This window comes from Lampris incognitus, chromosome 13 (assembly GCF_029633865.1).
Source record: "Lampris incognitus isolate fLamInc1 chromosome 13, fLamInc1.hap2, whole genome shotgun sequence".
Taxonomy (NCBI): Eukaryota; Metazoa; Chordata; class Actinopteri; order Lampriformes; family Lampridae; genus Lampris; species Lampris incognitus.
This window is the reverse complement of record NC_079223.1, coordinates 46,431,712-46,456,462: the sequence shown is the minus strand read 5'-3', so window position 1 is coordinate 46,456,462 and position 24,751 is coordinate 46,431,712. Positions and strand designations below refer to the sequence as shown.

The window sequence follows — 24,751 nt, the reverse complement described above, 5'->3', positions numbered from 1 at the left end:
CCTAAGCTAACCGCTAGCCCATGCAGACCGGCAGTTCTGACAGTCACCCTGGCTGGTGTACGGCCTCAGGACAGTGGAATTTTTGGACTGTGTTGTCAACTGTGGTTTGTTTATTGCTCTGTTCTCTGTTTTTATATGTTTTTGGTGGCGTCGTCTTTGGGAAATTTGGGACGTGTGTTTTTGTCTTGGTCTCGCACTGCTGTGGGCCCGGGGAAACGGAACCCAAGTTTCTTTCGTGTACATGAGTACACGAAAGAAATGACAATAAACTGTTCCTGATTCCTGAATTGCTTTGTGTGTTTTTATCTTGCGTTGCGACTGTTCATGCTGCTGCACAACCAATTGCCCCTCTGGGGACAAATAAAGTTCTACTACTACGAATACTACTATTAGTAGTACTACAAGGATACCGTGTTGTTCTGTTCACAATAACTTCACACGACAGGTAAGCGTCGTACCGCTGACACCGTATTTCAGTAGTTGTTAAGAAATACTGAATTATATTTCAGATGGTAGTACGGGCCCTGGCAGCTTGTGAGCACACACGGCAAAGTTAACAGTTGTTTTACAGGCCAGCAAGAATGCATATTACTGTATGCTTCGTGGTGCTGGAGTCTCATTAATGTGTGACTGGGGGATGGGGGCTCACCTAGGCGTTTGAAGCAATTTACCAGCCGCATCACAAACGGCTGCTAGGTTGTGTTTTGGAGGCCTTTTACTTAACAGATCTTTGAGTTGGGGTACCAAACGCCACTGCTATGTAGGATTTCTGTGAGACTATTTAAATACTCCCCTTGGCTGAGCACAATGAACATCTTATCCTCGTACAGAATCCCTTGTTTACGAGCTGTGATTCAAGACTAAGAACTACCCCCCCCCTTGCAGTCTGTGTCAGCAAGCCATTCAGGGCATTCGGGTAGCGTGGCGCTCTATTCCATGGCCTACCAACATGGGGATCGCTGGTTCGAATCCCCGTGTCACCTCCGGCTTGGTCAGGCGTTCCTACAGACACAATTGGCCGTGTCTGCGGGTGGGAAGCCGGATGTGGGTATTTGTCCTGGTCGCCGCACTAGCGCCTCCTCTGGTCGGTCGGGGCGCCTGTAGCCCCCCCCCCCCCATGCGCTATGTCACTCTGGCGAAAGTTCTCACTGTCAGGTGAAAAGAAGCGGCTGGTGACTCCACATGCCTCCTCCGATGCATGCGATAGTCTGCAGCCCTCCCCGGATTGGCAGAGGGGGTGGAGCAGCTACCGGGATGGCTCAGAGGAGTGGGGTAATTGGCTGGATCAACTTGGGGAGAACCCCCCCCCCCCAAAAAAAAGGTCATTCAGAGACTGACAATAATGAAGGTGGGATAAAAAAATCAATTTCCTGTAAAATCGCAGTACTCTTACTTAATACCACATGTCCCTTGACTCGCAGAGCTGAAGCACAACAAACACGACGCGGGGAGGTTTGTTGGGACGGTTTCTGCATCTCTGGATGTTCGCATTTGAACTGTTCGAGTGTTTACTCTGGAAAGCAACACATTTTTTAAGCTATTGTAAGACATGGAACTTCCATCCATCCATCCATTATCCAAACCACTTATCCTACACAGGGTGGCGGGGATGCTGGAGCCTATCCCAGCAGTCATCAGGCAGCAGGCGGGGAGACACCCTGGACAGGCCGCCAGGCCATCACAAGGCCGACACATTCACACCTAGGGACAATTTAGTATGGCCGATTCACCTGACCTACACGTCTTCAACCTTCAAATACTGACGTATCAAATCGCAATATTGACAATATCACAATCTTTGAAAAGTCGTAATATGTGTCCAATTGGCACTTGAGTATCGTCGTAATATTAAATCGGGGGGTATCTAGTTATTCCCTGCCCAGGGTGAGAAGTCATACGTACTGAGGGGAGGCAGACATCAGACACAACCCTATATCAACCACTTCTCTGCTAGGCTTCTCTTCTGCCCCTGCCACTACGTAAGAACCATATGCACCCCTCATGTCCACCCCAACACACATCTCAACCACGTTCAGCCAAGGTCGAATTGCATTACAAGCAAGCAGACAACCACCACAAAACACAGCTGTGTCTTGCAGGTTGTCATGCCAGCTCCTGCTGTGGTAACCATAGAGCTTGTTCAGGAGCTTTCTTGTTTGCTTGGTTTCTATTCTTATTCATGGATACGTTTTTCTCCTTCCCTTGGCGTGTCCCATTCCCTAAGGTCCCACCACTGCAATACTCCGAATGCAGGACCTAGACTTTCACTTGTGTCCTCCAATGCATGTCAAAAGTCTCCGACCGCTTCTTTTCACCTGCAGGTTTCTCCCATGGACTGTCTAAAAAGGATGGACATAAGCACTTGTGACACCACCCATTGATTTCTGGAGGGGCATTTGAAGCTGGGGTGAAAAGTTAGTGGCAGACAGGTTGACAGACCTGTCAATCAAGTCAGCAAGCCTCTTAACATGGCACTTTTTTAATCCTAATCTTTTTAATGAAACAACAATTTTCCAAATAACCAACCTCTAAACTGTGTGCCCGACTTGAAAGTGGCAACTGACGCCCCAGCTTCTTGCAGAAAAAAAGATTACTGACTGTATTTGAAGGTAAAAGTTGGAAATTCTCTGTCTGACTTACCAAAGAAGGTTGAATCAGTTCATCTGGATACAAGTTTACTGACAGACATGTTTCTATGTTACACATCCGTCTCCATCTCACACTGCTGTGATTGCGGTTGTTGTCAGTAAACGTTCTGCCCAGATCAACTGATTCAACAGTCTTTGGTTTTCTTACGTAAGCTTGATGAAAACTCCTCAACACGTGTCTCAAATTTCAGGTTGATATCTGCACACATTCACGAGTTACTGCAATTTTATTGAAAATTAGCTATTTTGATAAAATGTGACTTGCTTGTATAATGAAACCCTACGGAATATCACAAATCCCAAAAAGTAACTTTTTTCCGGCTTGGTCTAAAGACACTCTGTACCAGATTTGGTGACGACGCTCAAAATAGGAGGAGTAGCGAAAAAACAGATTTGAACAAAGTTCAAAATGGTGGACACTCTTTCAAAGCTCAAATGGGCGTTGCCTCTATCTTTGGATTCGTCTGGACCCAGAGAATCCAGGAAAAAATAATTCTGTTTCTGAGACTAACGGTTCTAAAGTTATGGGCCTAAACGCTTTGGATAAAAACGTCTGCTAAATGAAATTGTAAACATAAAGTTTGTTGTTATAGCGCCACTGTCTGGCCAATCAGTATCTTCCCTTTAACATTTTTTAGTCTGAGTAGTGGGTGAGATTTCCAACCTATTTGCCAAGGTTGGGAAAGGTACGGTTTCTGAGACCCATATATACTTTTAGGGCAGAATTAATAATAAATAAATAAGTAAGTCCGGCTGAGTCATGACCTAAGATTATGCAAACCGAATTTCGTACAAATCCATGCAGCCGATTACGAGATATTAATTTTTTAATTTTGTGGCGCCCCCTAGAGGTTAAGCGCAATGCACTGTAATACGTATGCTTAGCGAAAACTCCTGAACACGTGGCTCAAAGTTCAGGTTGATATATCAACGCGTTCATGAGTTATTGTTATTGCTATTTTGATAAACTGATTGGCTTGTATAATGAAAGCCTAGAGAATATATATTTAAAAAAAATCTAAAAAATAACTTTTCTGGCTTGGTTCAGAAATAATCTGTACCAAATGTAGTGACAATTGCTCAAAATTTGTAGGAGTAGCGAAAAAACAGATTTGGACGAAATTCAAAATGGCTTTCAAAGCTCAAATGGGCGTGGCTTATATGTTTTGATTGGTCTGGACCCCCAGAATTCAGGGGAAAAAAAGAATTTTGTTTCGGAGACGTACGGTTCTAAAAATTATAGGCCAAAATGTAAAGTTTGACGTCATAGCACCACGATCTGGCCAATCACTATAATTCTTTTTGTCTGAGTAGTGGGTGAGATTGGCAACCTACCTGCCAAGGTTGGGAACTGTAACTGTTACAGTTTCTGAGACCCAGATACTGTTAGGGCAGAACAATAATAATAATAATGAAACCGAGCTATTTTCTCGCCCGGTGCGGGATTCGATACGGGATTTACCGCACCACAAGGTGACATCACTAACAGCTCGACTAAAGTGTCAGACCCCCTAGTCGATCGGCCAGTGGGTCTTATTGGTAGTTTACAGTCGTCACCCTCTCCCGGAAGAGCGCTCTCGCGCTTTTTTTATTCCCGCGCCCCAAAGAGACTTCTGAGGATCTGCACGCTTCCGGATCCCACCGCTGCCACCGAGCTATTTTCTCGCCCGGTGCGGGATTCGATACGGGGTGTACTGCACCACAAGGCGACATCACTAACCGCTCGACTAAAGGGTCAGACCCCCTAATCAATCAGCCAGTGGGTCTTATTAGTAGTTTACAATAATAATCCTAACAGATACTACGATAGGATTCCAGCAGCTTTGCAGGTTGGACCCCTAACTATTCTAGTTATCTGTTAACCTCCCCCCCACTTTTGTCTGTTTCTATCTGTGAATGCCCCTCGCTTTTCTAAGACTCACTCCGCATTGACAGGCGAATTCACATAGAATGGAATTGCGCATCCCTTATAACCGCTATCTGTCCCTTCTCAAGGTCCGATTCACAAAACGTATTGCACGAATGATATCACAGTGCAAACACACCCATTACGTTTCGCAGCCGAGTGCAATTATTCATGTGGCGAAGTATAAATGGTTGGCTTTGCGCCAAGAACACGGTAGGCATGTTCAATGTCACCCTTGATGTCATCAAGTATAGCACGAATTGATTGACCTGGTAACCCGTATCTGCGAGTGATTTCGGTCTCAGTTAAATCACAAAGTGGTATTCTCCTTCCACATATCCGCTCACAAGCACGCCCGGTATGACTACGCCTTCACCAGGCTACAGTCACTGCTGCCATGACCACTGGGACGTCCGGGCATCGGTTACCTCCAACTCTCTAGAGACATCAGTAGTGTTCACTCTAACTGCGCGCGGCTATTAGCACCGGCGTTTTGCAGTGAGGCTCATCTGCATAGAAAGGGGCCAATTTTACGCCAAATAGCACCAGAGCACAGAGACGCTATTTGCTTGGCAGCAAAGTTTGGGGGTGCACTTCACCCTTTGTGGGTGCTTTGAGAATTACACGGCTTCTTTTTGTCCCACTTGTGCAGGTTTAGTGGCCACAAAAGCCGTGCAACCCTTTGGTGAATTCGCCAGTGCTTCGTCAGCTTGCTATTTGGGGCGCTTTAACTGGGTGCTGTCCCTCATGCCTCTCGGCGTTCGACAGACCAATCGTGAGACTTCAGTGACGTTGTTGGTCACCTGATCCAGCAGCCCAATCGTGTAACTGTGTCGCTCACTGGCGTCCGGGTAGCGTAGCGGTCTATTCCGTTGCCTACCAACAGAGGGATCGCTGATTCGAATCCCCGTGTTACCTCCGGCTTGGTTGGGCGTCCCTACAGACACAACTGGCCGTGTCTGCGGGTGGGAAGCTGCATGTGGGTATGTGTCCTGGTCGCTGCACTAGCGCCTCCTCTGGTCGGTCGGGGCACCTGTTCGGGGGGGGACTGGGGGGAATAGCGTGATCCTCCCACGCGCTACGTCCCTCTGGCGAAACTCCTCACTGTCAGGTGAAAAGAAGTGGCTGGCGACTCCACATGTATCGGAGGAGGCATGTGGTAGTCTGCAGCCCTCCCCGGATCGGCAGAGGGGGTGGAGCAACGACCGGGACGGCTCGGAAGAGTGGGGTAATGGGGCAGCGTCCATGAGCTATTTTTAGCCCTCCCCGAGTGAAAGCGGAAGCTGCGCAGCAAACGGAAGTCAGACATCAGATGCACTAGACTACATTAGAAGTAAGCGGTTTGTTGTAATTTTCTTCCTTTACATTCGGGGTTAATATTATGGGATTTATGGCAGCATATACGCGAGTTGGTGTTGTAAACACAGTCAGGCTGTACTGTCTAACGTGCGCCGCATGTCTGACTTCCTGTGACGCGTACAATTGGGGGCCGGATACAATTGGGGAGAAAAACAGGGGGGGGGGGGAGCCACACACACACAAAAACAAAACTGTCGCTCAGTCACTCCAAACATGATCAGTCATGGACATTCACGTAGGGCTGGCCTGCTGGTCCAGTCCAGCCGGAAAGTTACCTGGCGCCACTTTAAAAGGTCTCCGGTGGAACTTTGCAAAAACTATGAAATGGCATTAGCTGTTATTCTTGCAATTATACTTAGTAACGTCATGCGTTTTACCAGTTACTGCTGTCTGGGACTTGGCCCCATGCACTGGTCACGTCCGCTAAGTGACCGAATGCTTCAGCATGACCATGTTCCTCATTTTCCCTCATTTCCTCATGTAATCCCCTCCGTCTTGTGTGACTGAAACAGTGGGAACGAAACTTTTGGTACTCTCTGCTTGTTGATCTCTTCGGCAGGGTGAAAGCCTACCTTTATCAAGATTATATCCGCCAACGATCGCTTTCCCCACTGTCCTATTTAGGCATCCAGACACCCGCGGGTTGGCCAGGAAGCTCATGTTTAAATAAAGAGCTTTGGGCTGAATGAACAGAGAGCCTCTTTCACAATCAACTCACAACTATTTCCCACATCTGATGTCATCAGGCTGCCCTCGGCATTCTGGGGATGTGACTCACTTCAAACTGGATACCAGAGGCAGCAGATAGGAGCGCTCCCGTTAGCCATGCCTTCTCACTGGTGCGCCTAAAAAGACTAAGGTGAGGCCGTGTGGGAGGGCCCCAGCCGCACCCAGTCCCAGGGATGAAATTACCGGTATATTAATTTTCCTTTCTCCTTTTCGTATTAGGAATACAGCTACAGAGGGCTAGTGTGAAAGTCTCCTACTGCAGCCAACAAGACAAAGACAAGCAACACAGTTCATTGAGATAGAGCAACATTTCGCTTTCTCCATCTCTGTTTATCACATAAGCTGCTTGAGTACTGCCAAGGGAATTCAAAGCCTTTTACCAAAATAGACCAAGGCTCTTCCTTGGAAGAAAACCTCATGGTGAGTAGCAACAAGGAGACAAAGAATTCCAGACCCGGCATTTCGGAAACAAACGGTCCAGTGTGAGAGAAGACCAATCGTTGGGCTGGATACCGTGTGGATGAAATATCTTATTTCACCATGTATGAATATGTATGTGTTCACACTAACCGACGCACACACACACATTGACGCGACCGGCTGGGATTGTGAATACAGACTCGGAGTCGTCCTCTAAAGGCTCCCCATCAGTTCAAGTCCTAACACACAGCTGGCCAGATGGTAAGAGGGGGTGAGCTGGTGTTTACAGGGAAGCTGGTAACAGGACCACAAGCTTTGTGAGGAACCAAAAAGGAACTCCTCTGGGCCCCACCCCAACCCAGTCCACCCATCCGGCCTCCCTCCTCATTCCATGTCATGAGCAGGGGTTACAACCCAGTATTACTCAAACTACAATCAAGGACACCGACATGGTTTCTGACTGAAGATAGTTCGGCACCGTTGTCAATAACAAGCTTTACTCTGAGACGAACACGGGCGGCACAGAACGTGTAGCGGCCTTGTAGGGTCATCTTAGTCTGGTACACAAAAACAGAGATGACAAAGCTGGCCAGGGCGGCAAGTAAGGTGATTGGGGTGCAACAAACCCAGCTCCAGAACAGTCAGTCCTGGACTGCCCCGATCACCCCCCCGCCCCATAAGGAGTTCAACCTCCTTTCTTCAGGTCACCGTTTAAGATTGCCCAAAACAAAGACACAGCTTGGCGGAGTCGCTTTTATTCCAGCAGCCATTGATACGCTTCATCTTTTGACGCAACACGTAGACACGGGCACATTTATTCTCCCGCGTGGCACTTTACAACCGGTCTGGTTCCTAGTCTTTCGCTTTTAATTCAGACTGCTGGGTGTGTCGTCTCCTTTTAATGCCTTGCTCCAAACCAAATTTGCTTCATGACAATAACGTTAAAAGCTGAGGTTGAATTCGGAGGAGGAGCAGGGAGAGGCTCCTGCTAGGAAGTCTAACTCCGAGATAGTCATCCTGCAAACAGACAGTTGTTAAAGAACAGAGGGCTGGGAGGGTGTGGGGGGGAGAGAGAGAGAGAGAGCGAGAGAGAGAGAGAGAGCACAGCTGTGGAGAGGCTTGAACAGATAGCTTTTGTCTCGATAATGGCCTCGAACAGGAGTTGCAACACAGATTAAAGACGTGCAGAACGTTGTGAGCGACACACTTGAAGGAAACGTTGCACGAGTCCCTCACATTCCAGGGTGGGATGTCCCAACGTGTCATCAGGGCAACATGGCAGACGGCAGGGGAGGGTAGTGAAGGAAAGTCTAGGAGGAATTGAAGGTGCTTCTCACTTACCTCAGACTTATGGAAAGTGGTCATACTGGAACTAAACATTGTATTCCCCCCTCCCTCCCTCCCTCCCCTCGCTTGCCAAGTGTTTCCGACGCCACAAATCATTACAAAGTGGCCTTATGTGAAAAGCATTCCTCAATGTATTCCGTGGCCGGCCGAGCCGAGCCAAAGAGCCAAAACGAGAATGGATCATTCTTCAGATTAACACGTACGTTGTGCAATCTCTTATCTCTTTTTCGGCCTCCATCTCCGCCTCCATTTCATGTTCCCTCACTCTTGCCTCTCTCGTGCGAGGAAGGGCGAACCGAGAAACGTTGGAGTTTTGTTTGCCGAGGCGGCGTGTCGTGCACCGAGACCCGAGTTGTGAGCGGCAAGTCTGTCTTTAATAATTAACTGGTAGGTTGCAACGCCACTGCAATTTACTGGCGCCATTACTATCTCATTACAAGGAAGTGGATTCCTGACAAAGGCCCTCTGTGTACGAGATGTACAGCATTTCCCTTTTCACCAGCGATTACTGAGAACATGAATAAACTAGACTCCTCTCTGAAGTGGAAACGCCTAAACAGCGTGTAATCATCACTTCCTGTGGCCGCAGATTACGCCACAGGACTTACCCGAAGGCCCCGGGCTGCTAAGGTGAAGGAGTGGGGACAAGGGTGTGTGTAGTATTGCAGTTCGGAGGGGACGTGTGTGTTGTGTCTATGTGCGCCCTATACCCCGTCAGTGCTCGGGGGGGGGGGGGGGGCTTTTCACCTGTCCACCCCTTTCACATCAGTTAAGATTAAAGCAGGAGGCACGGAGAGAGAGAGAGACCATTCAGAGAGAGATAAGGGAACTGCAAGACCTGTTTGCTACCCTCAGCATTCGCCGGGCAATTCCTCACAGGGGGATTAACGGGAATGACTCACGGATACAGGGAGCAAAGCAGCCTATTTGGTGATTTGCCAATCACCTGCTTTGGAGTCGAGAGAGCGCGAGAGCGCGAGAGAGCGCGCGAGAGAGAGAGAGCATGCATGCGTGTGCTGTTGCAGAGGTACACTGCTAATTTGGCCACCGCTCGCGAGCCGACACCTGAGCGTCATTTACCTGCATCTGTGCGCGCTGTACGTCCACGTCGCGGACCGTGTGCCTCTGGCCGGCACAGCGAGAGATGCAGCAGAACTGGCAGACGGCCACCTGCTCGTCCTCGCAGTGGAAGAGCCTGTACTCTTCGTGCCGCGGGCAGCTCCAGGCCCTCAGCTCGTCGACGTCCACCAGCAGGTGTCCCGGAGCCGGGCAGGGCTGCTGCAGGTGAGTCTGGACGTGAGACTGACAGCAGGGCTCTTTGCACCGCAGACAAACTTTGTGCACCGGCAGCGGGGGGCCCCGCCGGCACAGGACGCAGTGCAGCACGGCGGGGGCCTTCTCGGTGTTGAGCGCGTTGAAGCGCTCCACGATGTTGGCGAGCTTGAGGTTCTTCTCCGGGGCGGGCTTCTGGCTGTAGTCGCGGTTGCACTCCGGGCAGCGCACGGCCGCGGCGTCTTTGGCCCAGGCCTCCGAGATGCAGCCCTGGCAGAAGTTGTGCTTGCACGGCAGCTGGATCGGCTCGTCGAAGACGTTGAGACAGATGGGGCAGAGGAGCTCCTCTTCGAAGCCGTTTTTCCAGCTCTCCTCCATGACGTCCGGCCGGGGTCCGAAGCGGTTGTCCTTCGCCTTAAAGTGACACAAACTGACAGTTAGCACGAGGCAGAAGTCATACAGTCCATCCCCTTGGGCCGGACTCGTTTTTTTTTTTTCAACGACCCGGCGTTTGGTTTCGTCGAGTCGATAAAGAGGAAACGCGTCCTAGTCCTGCTCTTTTTTTAAAATCCGGTTCTTCAATTTACAGAACGGATTAAATGCTTTGCACACAATTAAACCCACTCAGGGTGGAGGACTGAGTGCTACCAGCGCGACACAACCGCGGTACGTGATATTAGTATGTCGGGAGTTGCAGAGACTCCATGTTTTTGGTTGCATGCACGTTTCTGATCCATAATGTTACAGTTTCGCCCTGATTTCTCAAAACCCCGTCCCCTTGGCTCACAGCCGAGCCCCGTTTGCTGGTCTAACTTCAGCGTGACAACGCTCGGACCTTTTTAAGTTTTCCAACTCGGACGCCTGCAGACCGCCGGGCTCCACAGACCCGCCGGTGGGACCGGGACCCTGCTGGGATCCGGTAGTACGAGGCTCGGTGCTGACCGGTTCGGGTCAGCCGGCCCCGCAGGTGACGAGGGCAGACGTGCCGAGAACAACACCACATCCCCCCCCCACCCCCGGAGGCCACCTCGCCGAGGCCGAGGCCGAGGCGGCTCTACCGGACAACCGCCGCGCGCGCGGACTCGCGAGGGTGGGAGAACGAATCCGCGGGACGGCATCGGCTTCCCGGCGCGAGCGTGTGTCAGGTCGCCCGCGCCGAGCGCGGTCCGGCCGGTCACACTTGCGGGCTAAAATGACGCCCCGGGGGTTAATTGATCTTAATTAGCGCCTTCTTCGGCCAAATACGCACGAGCAAGAGAAAAGACATTACCAAACTATTCCTCCCCCATGTCAGTCCCGTGCGAGCCTCCCCCGTGCGCCTCCGCTGCGTAATCCGCGGACCCGCGCGGAGGGTTTTCTGCGCTTCCGACCCGAAACCGCCGAGACTCTCAAAACCCTCCCGAGCGGCTCCCGTCCGCGCAACAAAAAAAAGTCGAACCGGGTTTTCTCCCCGGGCCGTTTTCCGGTTCCCTGCCGGATCCGGAGTGAAACGCGACGACCGTGTGGCACCGGAGCCGCCGCAACTCGGGGAGCCCCGACAGACTAGTTGACTGGCTCCGCCCGCACGCACGCACGCACCTCCCCCCCTCGGTCACATGACCCGTCCCATCAGCGAGCCGTATAAAGGGGGCGGAGTCGGAAGGAAGAGGCGGGATCGAGAACGGGGCGGGCGGGCGGCGTCGCTGCCCTCTACCGGAGAGGTGGGAGATGACCCGGCCGCACTTCCGCTCCTGCGTCCCGCGGCAAGCCGGGGATGGGCGACGTGATCCGGAAATGACGGCTGAGCGGTTTATGTGGAGTGATTAACGCCGGGCCGCGGCGCTTAGTCTTCACGAGTGAACGAATACGCCTGAAGAAGGCCCCGCAATGTATACAAACCAGCAAGCTTTGCGTATTTACAAAAACATAGATGCTGTATTGTAACGTGCGTGGATAAGAAGACACGCTGGCCACTGATTCGCCGGTCTAACCCTTTAGTCGAGCGGTTAGCGAGGTCGCCTGCGGTGCGAACGATACGGGTTCGCTTCCCGGCCGCGGCACTTCCGGTGGCTGCGTTGTCCCCCGAATTCACTTCAATATATTGATTTCTAGTTAAACCTGTCTTTTTGTCTTTTTCCCTCATTTTTCGTGTTGTGAAATACAAAAAAAAATTGTCATAGCACAGTCTGAGCTGTACCGCTTGCTAATGTGTTATTGTTATGGCCAGATTTTGTTTATATAATAAAGGTATTAAGGCATTATGACCCAGAAAGGGCCGGTGTGGGTGCAGGTGTTTGTTCCAACCCAGCAGTTACACACCCGAGTCTACAAATCAAGGTCCTTCGCAAAGACTGTTGGTTGACTAATAGAATCAGATGTGTAACTGCTGGGTTGGGACAAAGACCTGCACCCACACCGGCCCTCTCCGGACCACGTTGCCCATCCTTCTTACACTGAAGTAAATGTACTCAAACATCCACCCATCCATCCATCACCCAAGCCGCTTACCCTGATCAGGGTCACGGGGATGCTGGAGCCTATCCCAGCAGTCACTGGGCGGCAGGCGGGGAGACACCCTGGACAGGCCACCAGGCCTTCACAGGGTACACACACACACACACACACACACACACACACACACACACCTAGGGACAACTTAATATGGCTGATTCACCTGACCTCCGTGTCTTTGGACTGTGGGAGGAAACCAGAGCACCCGGAGGAAACCCACGCAGACACGGGGAGAACACGCAAACTCCACACACAGGACGACCCGGGACGACCCCCAAGGTTGGACTACCCCGGGGCTCGAACCCAGGACCTTCTTGCTGTGTACTCAAACCCTGACTCAAAATGTACTCTCTTAAAGGCTAAAGTTACCTCACTGACATTTCGACTCATGTTAAATGTGTGTACTTGCTCTGGAATGCACATGTTATTCAACACGAGAGGTACTTGGGCATATCCAGAACCATTTGTCTTTTTGTTTCTGTTCTGACAAAAATATAGACACACGAAGAAAGAAGTAGCAGACATGAAGGAAAGGGAATAAACCCAGCGGAGCTTATTCGTGGCCTCGACCTGGAAAAAAAAACGACCAGAGAAAAAGGCAAAAATGAGAACAATATTATTCAATTATTGTCTATGTACATCTTCAGGTATGTACATCTATGTACATTTTGAGATTGGAATGGACTGAAATCTGACTATCAGATTAGACTATCAAACCTCTTTTTTTCCATATACCAGTACAGAATGAGTGCATGGTTACATGTCCAGGTGATATACCAGTACAGAATGAGTGCATAGTTACATGTCCAGGTGATATACCAGTACAGAATGAGTGCATGGTTACATGTCCAGGTGATATACCAGTATAGAATGAGTGCATGGTTACATGTCCAGGTGATATACCAGTATAGACTGAGTGCATGGTTAACTGTGCAGGTGATATACCAGTATAGAATGAGTGCATGGTTAACTGTGCAGGTGATATACCAGTATAGAATGAGTGCATGGTTACATGTCCAGGTGATATACCAGTACAGAATGAGTGCATGGTTACATGTCCAGGTAATATACCAGTACAGAATGAGTGCATGGTTACATGTCCAGGTGATATACCAGTATAGAATGAGTGCATGGTTACATGTCCAGGTAATATACCAGTACAGAATGAGTGCATGGTTACATGTCCAGGTGATATACCAGTACAGAATGAGTGCATAGTTACATGTCCAGGTGATATACCAGTATAGAATGAGTGCATGGTTACATGTCCAGGTAATATACCAGTACAGAATGAGTGCATGGTTACATGTCCAGGTGATATACCAGTACAGAATGAGTGCATAGTTACATGTCCAGGTGATATACCAGTACAGAATGAGTGCATGGTTACATGTCCAGGTGATATACCAGTATAGAATGAGTGCATGGTTAACTGTGCAGGTGATATACCAGTATAGAATGAGTGCATGGTTAACTGTGCAGGTGATATACCAGTACAGAATGAGTGCATGGTTAACTGTGCAGGTGATATACCAGTATAGAATGAGTGCATGGTTAACTGTGCAGGTGATATACCAGTATAGAATGAGTGCATGGTTACATGTGCAGGTGATATACCAGTATAGAATGAGGGCGTGGTTACATTTGCAGGTGATATACCAGTATAGAATGAGTGCATGGTTAACTGTGCAGGTGATATACCAGTATAGAATGAGTGCATGGTTACATGTCCAGGTGATATACCAGTATAGAATGAGTGCAGGGTTACATGTGCAGGTGATATACCAGTATAGAATGAGTGCATGGCTACATGTCCAGGTGATATACCCGTATAGAATGAGTGCATGGTTACATGTCCAGGTGATATACCAGTACAGAATGAGTGCATGGTTACATGTCCAGGTGATATACCAGTACAGAATGAGTGCATGGCTACATGTGCAGGTGATATACCAGTATAGAATGAGTGCATGGTTACATGTGCAGGTGATATACCAGTATAGAATGAGTGCATGGCTACATGTCCAGGTGATATACCAGTATAGAATGAGTGCATGGTTAAATGTGCAGGTGATATACCAGTACAGAATGAGTGCATGGCTACATGTGCAGGTGATATACCAGTACAGAATAAGTGTATGGTTACATGTCCAGGTGATATACCAGTATAGAATGAGGGCATGGTTACATGTGCAGGTGATATACCAGTACAGAATGAGTGCATGGCTACATGTGCAGGTGATATACCAGTACAGAATGAGTGCATGGTTACATGTCCAGGTGATATACCAGTACAGAATGAGTGCATAGTTACATGTCCAGGTGATATACCAGTACAGAATGAGTGCATAGTTACATGTCCAGGTGATATACCAGTATAGAATGACAATGTGCATATGATATTACTGCATCTCTTAACAACTGCATCCCAAATGTTATATCCATAATACAGGCTTCCTGCTCTTTTCCAGGACTTTTCCAGGACATTTTCCATGACGTTTGCTTGGATAAGCGTGGCGGTCGTATTCACGACAGGTCAGTTGGAGCCTCGGTCTCTAAATGGTCCGTCCAAAAATACGGCCAATTTTCACCGCACAACTTTTTCAAAATGTCCCATGACCTCTTCTGATCTATTTGACGATTTTCCGGGTGCTTTCCATGACTGGATTTCCAGTCTGTAAGTTCCAGGGTTTTCCAGGTTCTTCGGAACAGCATGCAGACTTACTAAACACTGAAACACCCTTTATAAGAACTTCTGTTGTATCCTCGTAACAACGCGGCGACCGTCTATTTGTCAAAGTTACACATTATTTGTACCATAATTCAGTGCTGCGGGGCTTTACAATAAATAAATAAATAAATAAATAAACAAATAAAATGAATCAATTAATCAATCCATTTCTAATCTTTAGTGTAATATCTTTATTGTTTAATGCACTTGGGATTACAGACATTTGGGGAGTTCAGTGAAACGTGACAGTATTACAAAATATGGTACAAATGCCCCTAAAGATATTTTCACTTCACTCTGTATAAAAAAAAAAAAGACAATTAAAAAAAAAAAGATAATCTACATAACCTGCAGCATTGCTACTTTTTTTTTGCTGTAAGGACACTTCAGACAAAGTAATCTAGGGTCTCTTTGTGATAACGGGGAATGCCACGGCGGTTTCTCCGTGGAAAATGACGGACGCTGAACACGGCGGCCCTGATTCCCAATGACACCCACGAGGAGGGTCCGGAGGCAGTGGGCGACTTGAAAAGCCTTGCGAGGAGACGCGACTGACTCCCCTCCGCACACTGAGCGGTCTCGCCCCACCTCACTCCAACCCCGGGCCTTCTGACAGGGACAAGTATATTTCAAATTGATGTAAACACGAGAGCCGACACCCGGAATGGGACAGGGGAGGGATTCTCTTTCTTTTTGGTGGAAAATGCGTAGCGGACCTTGGCAGTAACTCTGTTCCCTCCCACCCGGGGAAAAAAAGGTGTACGTCATTTCATGACCGAGTTAAGACAGGTATCCTGACTGCTCTCCTGAAAACGGGAACACATCCATCCATCTAGTATCCCAACCTCTTATCCTGCTCTCGGGGTCGCGGGGATGCTGGAGCCTATCCCAGTAGTCATTGGGCGGCAGGCGGGGAGACACCCTGGACAGGCCGCCAGGCCATCTCTCTCTCTCTCGCTCTCTCTCTCGCTCTCTCTCGGCCGAGTCACCTGACCTACAGGTCTTTGGACTGTGGGAGGAAACCGGAGCCCCCGCAGAAAACCCACGCAGACACGGGGAGAACATGCAAACTCCACACAGAGGACGACCCGGGACGACCCCCAAGGTTGGCCTACCCCGGGGCTCGAACCCAGGACCTTCTTGCTGGGAGGCGATACAACGGCAATACAGAAAAAAAAAACTACTCAGTAGCCATTTCAGGTTCTCTGCACGGGGGGGGAGTGTCTGTAATGTTGATAAGAGGTCACGTGAGGACAGTAGAAACAACGTGCTCATTTGATTATCATTTACAAAAAGATGGGTTGCGAATAAAGGTCCATTCCGCAGCGTCTAACGTTCCAGAGTAACGGTGGCGGGGAGAAAGACAGCACAGGCAGCACAGTGGCGAACACGACAGGTTAACTTTGGTATGACCACAACAAAAACACGAAAGAAATGTCCAGCATTTGAAAATACCACATACAAAACAAAAAAAAAACAAATTTGAAAAGACCGCTGACGAGATTCAGGTGCCCTTTTTAATGGACCTCGGAATAAATACGACTACTGCTTCTAGACGAGTGCAACCCCTCTTCGCTCCGTTAGTGACGACTTCCAAGGTATATCTTGGACCAGAGACCTTCAGTCAACAACAACAACGGTTGTACCGCCGGGGTCACTGTTCTGCGAGAGGCAGGTCTGAGGTTGACTGACCAAACCTCGGGTAACTACGCTAAGAGACAGACGGCGAGGTCTGTCTGACAAGGCATTGAAGAGTCGACAGTCTTCTGCTCAACACTTCATCTGTCGGGACCATCCCCAAATCTTCCTTCTTCGTTTCACCGGCACGGTCCAGTCTGAGGATGGTCTCGGGGAGGCAGTCTCGATGTCCGTTAATGCGAGACGAGATCCTAGACCCTCGACAGATCAGGGTTCATGTTGTCCCGGGATGACCCAACTTGGTCTTGATGGGAGTAAAGATATGTTTGTGTGTGTGTGTGTGTGTGTGTGTGTGTGTGTGTGTGTGTGTGCGTTCTTAGTTAGGACAAAGGCGTACTTAAGGGGCACAGGTCTCACTGCAGCGGGTTATCAAACACGGAGTCCGGTAGGACAGAGATCTTCAGCTTCTTCTCGGGCCAGCTATACTCCTTCGGTAACTTTGTCTGTGAGAAACAAAGGAAACGGAAGAACTTTAACGTAATTCAAACGAGACGCTTATCACGAGACAGAAACGAAAGAAGAGAAACGACCTCACGCAACCGAAAAAAGGCTTCACTCACCTCTTCCCGAGTATTGAGCTCCTGTAAATCCCCAAGCATCTGCTCCACAAACTCTTCGGTCAACAAGATCTTAAGAAAAAAAAATAACGTCACTATTTGTCATTTAGACCCCAAATTAAGGGAAAATAGGCACCAGGTTTAAAAAAAAAAACACCGGAATTGCCCTTTAAGTAAACGGACATCAACAACTAGGCATGGACGCGAGGATTTGTGTGCCTGCTCACCTGAAGCCAGGGCCCGTGGGCTGCATATGGATGCTCCTCCGTAGCGAAGGCTCCTTCCACTCCCGTGGACACGAACGTAATCGCCGTGTCCCCGTTGATACTCTTGTAGGTAAAGTGTCTTCCGTGGAGCAGTCGACCCCTGTGGAGGACGGAAGAGGAGGTCACTACGAGGTTGCCGGCGGCGCCACCGGATCTACATCTGAGGCGAAGTATTCTGCCGCGCTTCGCCTCTGAAAGCGATACTGAACGTCAAAATCGGAAAATTCCTGTCGACGGGCCGTGTCCCGAGTTGGAACGTGACCACGGAGAAATTCAGTGGCCGTAACTGTGGCCACTCGAGAGACGGCTGTGATTGACTGTAGATGGTGTCCAATGACAAACCGTGCCGGTGGCTACGGAGACACCGGTCAATTTGCATATAGCGAGATGCTATAAAACCACGGAGAAGCCGTTCTTTCATCCCCTCCTGCTAGCTACTTGGCTCGAGTTTGTGCTATTTTGCTGAGACTTAACTATCTATCTTGCTACGACATATTGCCATCTAGCTATCTATCTATCTATCTATCTATCTATCTATCTATCTATCTATCTATCTATCTATCTATCTAAATATCTATTATCTATCTAAGTTATTTGTATCATCGAACATATTATTTGCAGAGTTGTATTGCACTGCCGTGCCGTAGGCCCACCACCGTGCCGTGGCTGCATGCTAAATGCTAGCTGCCTAGCTCAGTGCTTCAAATCCTCGCGCCACCGAATTTCTCGTTTTTTTCCCTACGGCAAGTGACGAGCGGTACCGAGCCCCACCCACGCAAACACCGAGCCACACCCAAACAACCACCCAGGAAGACGGTAGCCAACAGCTTTGAATTCATACAACCACACCTATTTTCAGTTAGGAGTCAAACTCCCAGTGTTAAAAACTATGTTCAGAAAGGGCCTGTCAGTCTCTCTTTACTGCTGAAATCCAGTATTTTCCTCCATTAATGGACAGTTGTTCTATCCATCTGGACCATGGAGTCAGCTTATATAATATTAAATAGTACCCCACCCCCCTTTTCTCCCCAATTGTACCGGGCCAATTACCCCACTCTTCTGAGCCGTCCCGGTTGCTGCTCCACCCCCTCTGCCAATCTGCAGGACTACTGCAGACTACCACGTGCCTCCTCCGATACATGTGGAGTCGCCAGCCGCTTCTTTTCACCTGACAGTGAGGAGTTTCACCAGGGGGGGACATAGCGCGTGGGAGGATCGCGCTATTCCCCCCAGTCCCCCCCCCCCCAAACAGGCGCCTGGACCGACCAGAGGAGGCGTTAGCGCAGCGACCAGGACACATACCCACATCCGGCTTCCCATCCGCAGACACGGCCAATTGCCCGACCAAGCCGGGGGTAACACGGGGATTCGAACCGCAGATCTCCGCATTGGTAGGCAACGGAATAGACCACCACGCTACCCGGACGTCATAATAGCATCTTTTCCATGGTTGGAGACACTCTCCATATACTGCTGTTGAAATGCAGGGTAAACACTGGTGTAGCAGCGAACACATTCCCACTCAAACAGGAACAACTACAGTACAACACTGTTCCCATCGGTGTACACCAAGCCAAGGGTGACCCTCGGGCTCAGACAAAGAGGCAGAAAAAAGCAAAAAACCATCACCCATAAAACGCTACCATCACATCCTGCACAGCTGAATAATGACATGAATGCTGGAAATGTTGCTTATTGTATAGTGTGATGTCATCTGTAATACACTAGATTGTGGCTTTGGGCCACAGACGTCATTTTTACAAGGGTGGGAACTGTTTACTGCCGAGCTGACCACACACAGACAACAATGGCTGCTACACCCTGTTTTGTAGCTCTTGCTGTCGGAGGGAGGGAAAGAGCAGGGGAATCATGGACTTCAGTTTGGAAGCCCGGCAGGCACAACACAGCGGAAAACACAAAACAGTCTGTATATCACACACTTAACGGCAATCACACGCGACATTTCTGTCTTGTGTCGTCGTGGTGCAGACCAGAAAATGACGGGGATCACAAGCTAGCCCGGTTCAAATGCCACTCAACGACCCCCGAACCACGACACCATTGCAGCACAGGACTGAACAGGAACACTGAGGTGGAGGAGTTTTTCCTCAGCGCGTCTTGTCTCCTGAACTGTCAGACGTCACAAGGTCATCTGCCCTGCCTGTTCAGGGCAACACATCTCAGAAATGGTTGCGACGGTCAGGTTTGGCTCTGTGACCTGCTGAGAAACAGTGACACGTGTCCCCTTCTGTAGATGTAATCTCCAGGACCTGCTCAAGTACCTCACATCTAAGCTCTTTCCACCGTACCGTGACAGTTTCTCCCCCTTTCACAAAGGCATCACTGTGTGCCAGCCGCGGCCTTCCTCCTCGCCCTCAGAGGCAGGCAGAGATCACGTGAAGCGGGCTCGTCCTCGTCCCCTTACCGCGGGGGACGGAAGGTCTACGGTTCACATTAATCCGTAACCGCCATCTCTGGATGGGAAGAAGCGATCGAAGCAGTCGCAGAGCACGGCGCTCCTGAAACCCGAGTCCGCGTCTTTGTCCGGCGCGGGTGTGTAAGTTCCACGTAAAAACAACTTAAAACTGCAAGTTCTCCATACTACGCCTTGGCTTTTCACAAATTTAACATATTTATTTTACTTTCTTCTCTCTCACACGCCTCCCTATGGAAATTCATGACTTTTCGACCCTTTCTCTTCCGTTATCAATCCAAAACAAAACGAACCCTAGAAGATACGTCCTGACTTCAGCCCCCCCCCACCTCCTCCATCACCCTATGTGAAACCAAGCCATTTTTGGGGTGTCTTTGTAATTGTGGGAAGAAAACACGTGGACACAGGTGATCACTCGGGTGTGATTTTGGTCCACATGGCAGCGTAAGCACTTGTGGGGAAGAGTGAATGAACAGCATTAGCAGACAACTTGAAAAACTGCCCACTTTAACTCCTCAGCACACCTGGTCAGCCGCTGTGGAAAGTGGGCTCGGACTCTGGAAATGTACAAAAATATTTTGGACGTCCGGCTCCCTTCAATCCAACCTTTGGGGACGGTGCTTTCCGAAGCGGCTATGGATTTCGCCCGAGGCACGCGGCGCATACAGGGTGTGCTTGTGCGAGCGTTAATGACGCAGCATGCACGGCATGTCTGTGCGCATGTGACTGGTGCAGTACCGCAGGCAGAGGGGCAGCAGAGTGCCTGACTCCTGGTTGAACTTCAGATGGACGCTCTCCAACTGCCGTGTCCGCACCAGCTCATGAGGAACAATAGCCGCCGAGCTCTCGCTTTCCAAACTGTCCTTTCGACTCCTGAGAAACGGACAAAAGACGACAAAAAAAAAAAAAACAGCGAGCAAAGAGAATTTCAGTAAGAGAGCTACAGCAACAATTATCTGTCCATGCAGCGAAACACACAAGTTGCGTAAATTGTCCCCAGCATAAGGGCATGTACAGAAAAGACTTCCTAACTCCACCCAGACTGCTCTTATGGACTGTCAGTGGAAAGAGAGAGAGCCTGCAGCTGGCCATTTTGGTAGCGGGGAAGCTAGCTCGCTAACAGCTCGGATGCAGGTTGCTATAGTACAGGTCACTACACAACCAGTGAGCAGATTATCCCAGCATTACTTTGAAATGAAATGAAGTGAGTGTGTGTCTCTCTCTCTCTCTCTGTGTGTGTGCGTGAGAGACACTGGAGGGACCCGGGAACTCACTGAGGTCTCTCATGGCTCTGTTTCTGGCTGCTGATGGGTGGCAGGGCTGCCTTGCTGTTGAACTCTAGTCCCTTCCTCAGGGCCTCCCTGATTTGTTCTGTGTCTATAGAGGACACACAAAGACACACACACATCGGCATGAAATGATTCCATTATGCACTCACATGGTTCCCGGCATACGCACTATTTAAGTGATGTTGAATCAGCTCAGTCTTCATTAAGGGGATCTACTATCACAGCATTAACTGGCCGGCCTCTGACCCCACTCGCTGAGGATTAAGCCTACCTTTGTCTGACAGCCTGCGTGGCTGTGATCCTATGCATATAGATCTGCTGTCCTCTTCGTCCTCTGGTGGTCGACTTAGGTCGTCCCACACACACTTGGCACTGACCCCGCTCAGGTTGGAGCCTTCAGTCTCAATGCCCTGGTCTACTCTCTCCTGCTTAGATGAGCAACACACATACGCAATCATTAACACTTGCTCCATGATGACGCCGTCAACATGGACCCAACACTCTCAGATGCTTCAGCGGGACTGCTGAAGCCACAGGAGGAGCTAAACCCTACTGGATTTTAACGAAAATTGGGGTGAGGATTTTATTTCAAACAGATGTGGGAAGCAGGGGGTAATTTTGGATTTGAGCCTATATGAAGCTCAGTCGCCGTTAAAAGACTGGAATGTGGACTGAACTGGATCATTAAGGCTGAGGACTATTCAACATAAAGGTTAATGGATAACTAGCACAAAAGGTTAGTTTCACAAAACACTCCTTTTTCACCCGGAGTGGACAAAAGTTCACGTGTCCAGCGCTCCATACATGACCTCTAATCAGGGATGTTAATGATTAATCATTAGTTGATTAACTGAAATTAAGATTTTTTTTCCTGGATTTCCCCCCCTCTTTTTCTCCCCAAAGGTACTTGACCAATTACCCCTCTCTTCCGAGCCGTCCCGGTCGCTGCTCCGCCTCCTCTGCCGATCCGGGGAGGGCTGCAGACTACCACGTGTCTCCTCACCAGCTGCTTCTTTTCACCTGATGCTGAGGAGTTTCACCCGGGGGACGTAGCACGTGGAAGGATCACGCTATTCTCCCCAGTTCCCCCTCCTCCCCGAACAGGTGCCCCGACCGACCAGAAGAGGCTCTAATGCGGCGGTGATCAGGACACATACCCACATCCGGCTTCCCACCCGCAGACACGGGCAATTGTGTCTGTAGGGACGCCCGAGCAAGCCGGAGGTAACACGGGGATTCGAACCTGCGATCCCCATGTTGATAGGCAATGGAATAGACCGCCATTCCATCCAGATGCCTTGACATTAAGAATTTAACTGACTAAAAATGTATTAACCTACAATGTAGCCTATGTTAAGTGTACAATTTCTCCGGCACTCATACACATCTCAACTGTTATACCACAAGAGGATGTACTTCACCTTAGCAGTTCAGAAAAACTACTGGCGCAACAAAGGAAGGAGTGGTCCTGACCGCGTAGACATGTTCACCATCTTAAATACGAACCAGTAAGCATTTAAGCGAGGCTCAGCGTTTTCGGTTTTTATTTTTCAAAGCCATCCAGCATGCCGAATTTCGCCACAAGAAGACGCTGTTACGTAACCTCACATGACCAGGAACAACTTTTGGATCCGTGGAAACATAAATTCCGAGGGAAAATCAGTTTACACCGATCTGCTTCTTTTAAAAAAAAAAATCTGGGTATTTTTCGGGGAAAATCAGTAAAAACTGAAAACGCTGAGCCTTGCATTGAAGTTTACTTTGGAGAGGTTCAGAGTATTTCTATTTTCCTTTTATGCAGCGTTTTGTTTATTTGAAAAATGGGTTTGGTGGGGGGGGGGGGGGGCGTCCGGGTAACGTAGCGGTCTATTCCGTTGCCTACCAACATGGGGATCGCAGGTTCGAATCCCCGTGTTACCCCCGGCTTGGTCGGGCATCCCTACAGACACAATTGGCCGTGTCTGTGGGTGGGAAGGCGAATGTGGGTATGTGTCCTGGTCGCTGCACTAGCGCCTCCTCTGGTCGGTCAGGCCGCCTGTTCGGGGGGGGGGGGGGACTGGGGAGAATAGCGTGATCCTACCATGCAGGTGAAAAGAAGTGGCTGGTGAGTCCACATGTATCAGAGGAGGCACGTGGTAGTCTGCAGCCGTCCCCGGATCGGCAGCGACCGGGACGGCTCGGAAGAGTGGGGTAATTGGGCAGGTGCAATTGGGGAGGAAGTGGCAGTAACTGCATCCCATTTGACATTGTTTTGTTTGGCGGCGCCATTTGCTGAATAAGGGCAGGCGGACAAGGGCCGCCATTTCCACCGCGAGTGCCGTTGTTTTATCGTTCTGTTCGTTTAAATTGTTTGTGCTTCATGGATTAACGTGTCACATAAATATTGTGGTGCTAGAATAGTTGAAATAAAACAAACTGAGAAAATGACATGCGTTTTGTACCTTATTATTAATGATTACTTGATTATTGATTGTCAACTTGTTCGACTATCGGTTAAGGAAAATGCACTAAATTTGCAACCCTTATTCAAACACTTCGTTTTTGAGGCCGCAATCACGAGGACGCAAAAGTGAAGTTTCATACTACACAGGCAGCTGACGGCTCGCATCACCAACCGCAACTAATATGAAGGAGGCATAAGCAGAATACACAGCCTGTATGAAGGAGGCATAAGCAGAATACACAGCTTGTATGAAGGGCATTTGGCTGTCCTCAGGGAATTTCTTCTGAGAGAGAATTTTCTGCTTTGGGAATTTAATTAAGTACATGACTGACTCACCAAGGTGGCCGATTTTTCCAGTGTCATTCATTATAATGCCACCATGTAGACCACTCACCACTGGCCACGAGTGTGATATTAACTTGTTATGGCCAGTTAAGTTTGCCAACTTACCACGTATTTCGTTACAACACGGGGAGAGTGTGTTGTATGAAAGTCAGCAGGAGCAAGATGGGATACATATGCATGAATGAGAGGGAGGACAGCGGAATGGTGCAGATGCATGGAGTAGAGGTGACGAAGGCATATGAGTTTAGATACTCGGGTCAACTGTCCAAAGTAACGGGGAGTGCAAAAGAGAGGTGAAGAAGAGCGTGCAGGCAGGGTGGAGTGAGTGGAGAAGAGTGTCAGGAGTGATGTGTGACAGAAGGGTACCAGCAAGAGTTAAAGGGAAGGTTTACAAGATGGTTGTGAGACCAGCTATGTTGTATGGTTTGGAGATGGTGGCACTGACGAAAAGACAGGAGGTGGAGCTGGAGGTGGCAGAGTTGAAGATGCTAAGATTTTCATTGGGAGTGACGAAGAAGGGCAGGATTAGGAACAAGTATATTAGAGGGACAGCTCAGGTTGGACGGTTTGGAGACAAAGCAAGAGACAAGCTTGAGATGGTTTGGACATGTGTGGAGGAGAGATGCTGGGTATATTGGGAGAAGGATGCTGAATATGGAGCTGCCAGGGAAGAGGAAAAGAGGAAGGCCAAAGAGGAGGTTTATGGATGTGGTGAGGGAAGACATGCAGGTGGCTGCAGAGGACAGGAAGAGATGGAAACGGATGATCCGCTGCGGCGAACCCTAACGGGAGCAGCCAAAAGTAGTAGTAGTAGAGT

At 49.3% G+C, this 24,751-nt stretch overlaps 2 protein-coding genes and 1 long non-coding RNA gene across 5 annotated transcripts in view; 1 reads left to right on the top strand and 2 right to left on the bottom strand.

The window, feature by feature from the left end:
* The window catches only part of trim8a (tripartite motif containing 8a), a 23,915-nt gene extending 12,662 nt beyond the window's left edge, over positions 1-11,253 (bottom strand). Inside the window, exons 1-2 of the mRNA XM_056291264.1 lie at positions 10,952-11,253; positions 9,490-10,095 (exon numbers count right to left, since the gene is read on the bottom strand). Of these exons, the coding sequence (XP_056147239.1) occupies positions 9,490-10,059 (570 nt within the window). The 5' untranslated portion in view covers positions 10,060-10,095; positions 10,952-11,253. The remainder of the gene's footprint in view (positions 1-9,489; positions 10,096-10,951) is intronic.
* LOC130122388 (uncharacterized) lies at positions 9,573-15,240 on the top strand. 2 transcript variants are annotated; one of them, XR_008811235.1, is made up of 3 exons: positions 9,573-9,693; positions 12,670-12,818; positions 14,643-15,240. It is a non-coding gene; the product is annotated as an uncharacterized LOC130122388 (long non-coding RNA). The 2 variants fall into 2 exon arrangements; XR_008811236.1 differs by lacking the exon at positions 9,573-9,693 and adding an exon at positions 10,125-10,347.
* A 662-nt stretch (positions 15,241-15,902) lies between these two features.
* The window catches only part of sufu (suppressor of fused homolog (Drosophila)), a 31,275-nt gene continuing 22,426 nt past the window's right edge, over positions 15,903-24,751 (bottom strand). Inside the window, exons 7-12 of one of the 2 annotated variants that reach the window (XM_056291261.1) lie at positions 21,418-21,574; positions 21,132-21,234; positions 20,596-20,730; positions 17,385-17,523; positions 17,161-17,229; positions 15,903-17,043 (exon numbers count right to left, since the gene is read on the bottom strand). In XM_056291261.1, the coding sequence (XP_056147236.1) occupies positions 16,954-17,043; positions 17,161-17,229; positions 17,385-17,523; positions 20,596-20,730; positions 21,132-21,234; positions 21,418-21,574 (693 nt within the window). In that variant the 3' untranslated portion in view covers positions 15,903-16,953. The remainder of the gene's footprint in view (positions 17,044-17,160; positions 17,230-17,384; positions 17,524-20,595; positions 20,731-21,131; positions 21,235-21,417; positions 21,575-24,751) is intronic. The other variant, XM_056291263.1, reaches the window with a different exon arrangement.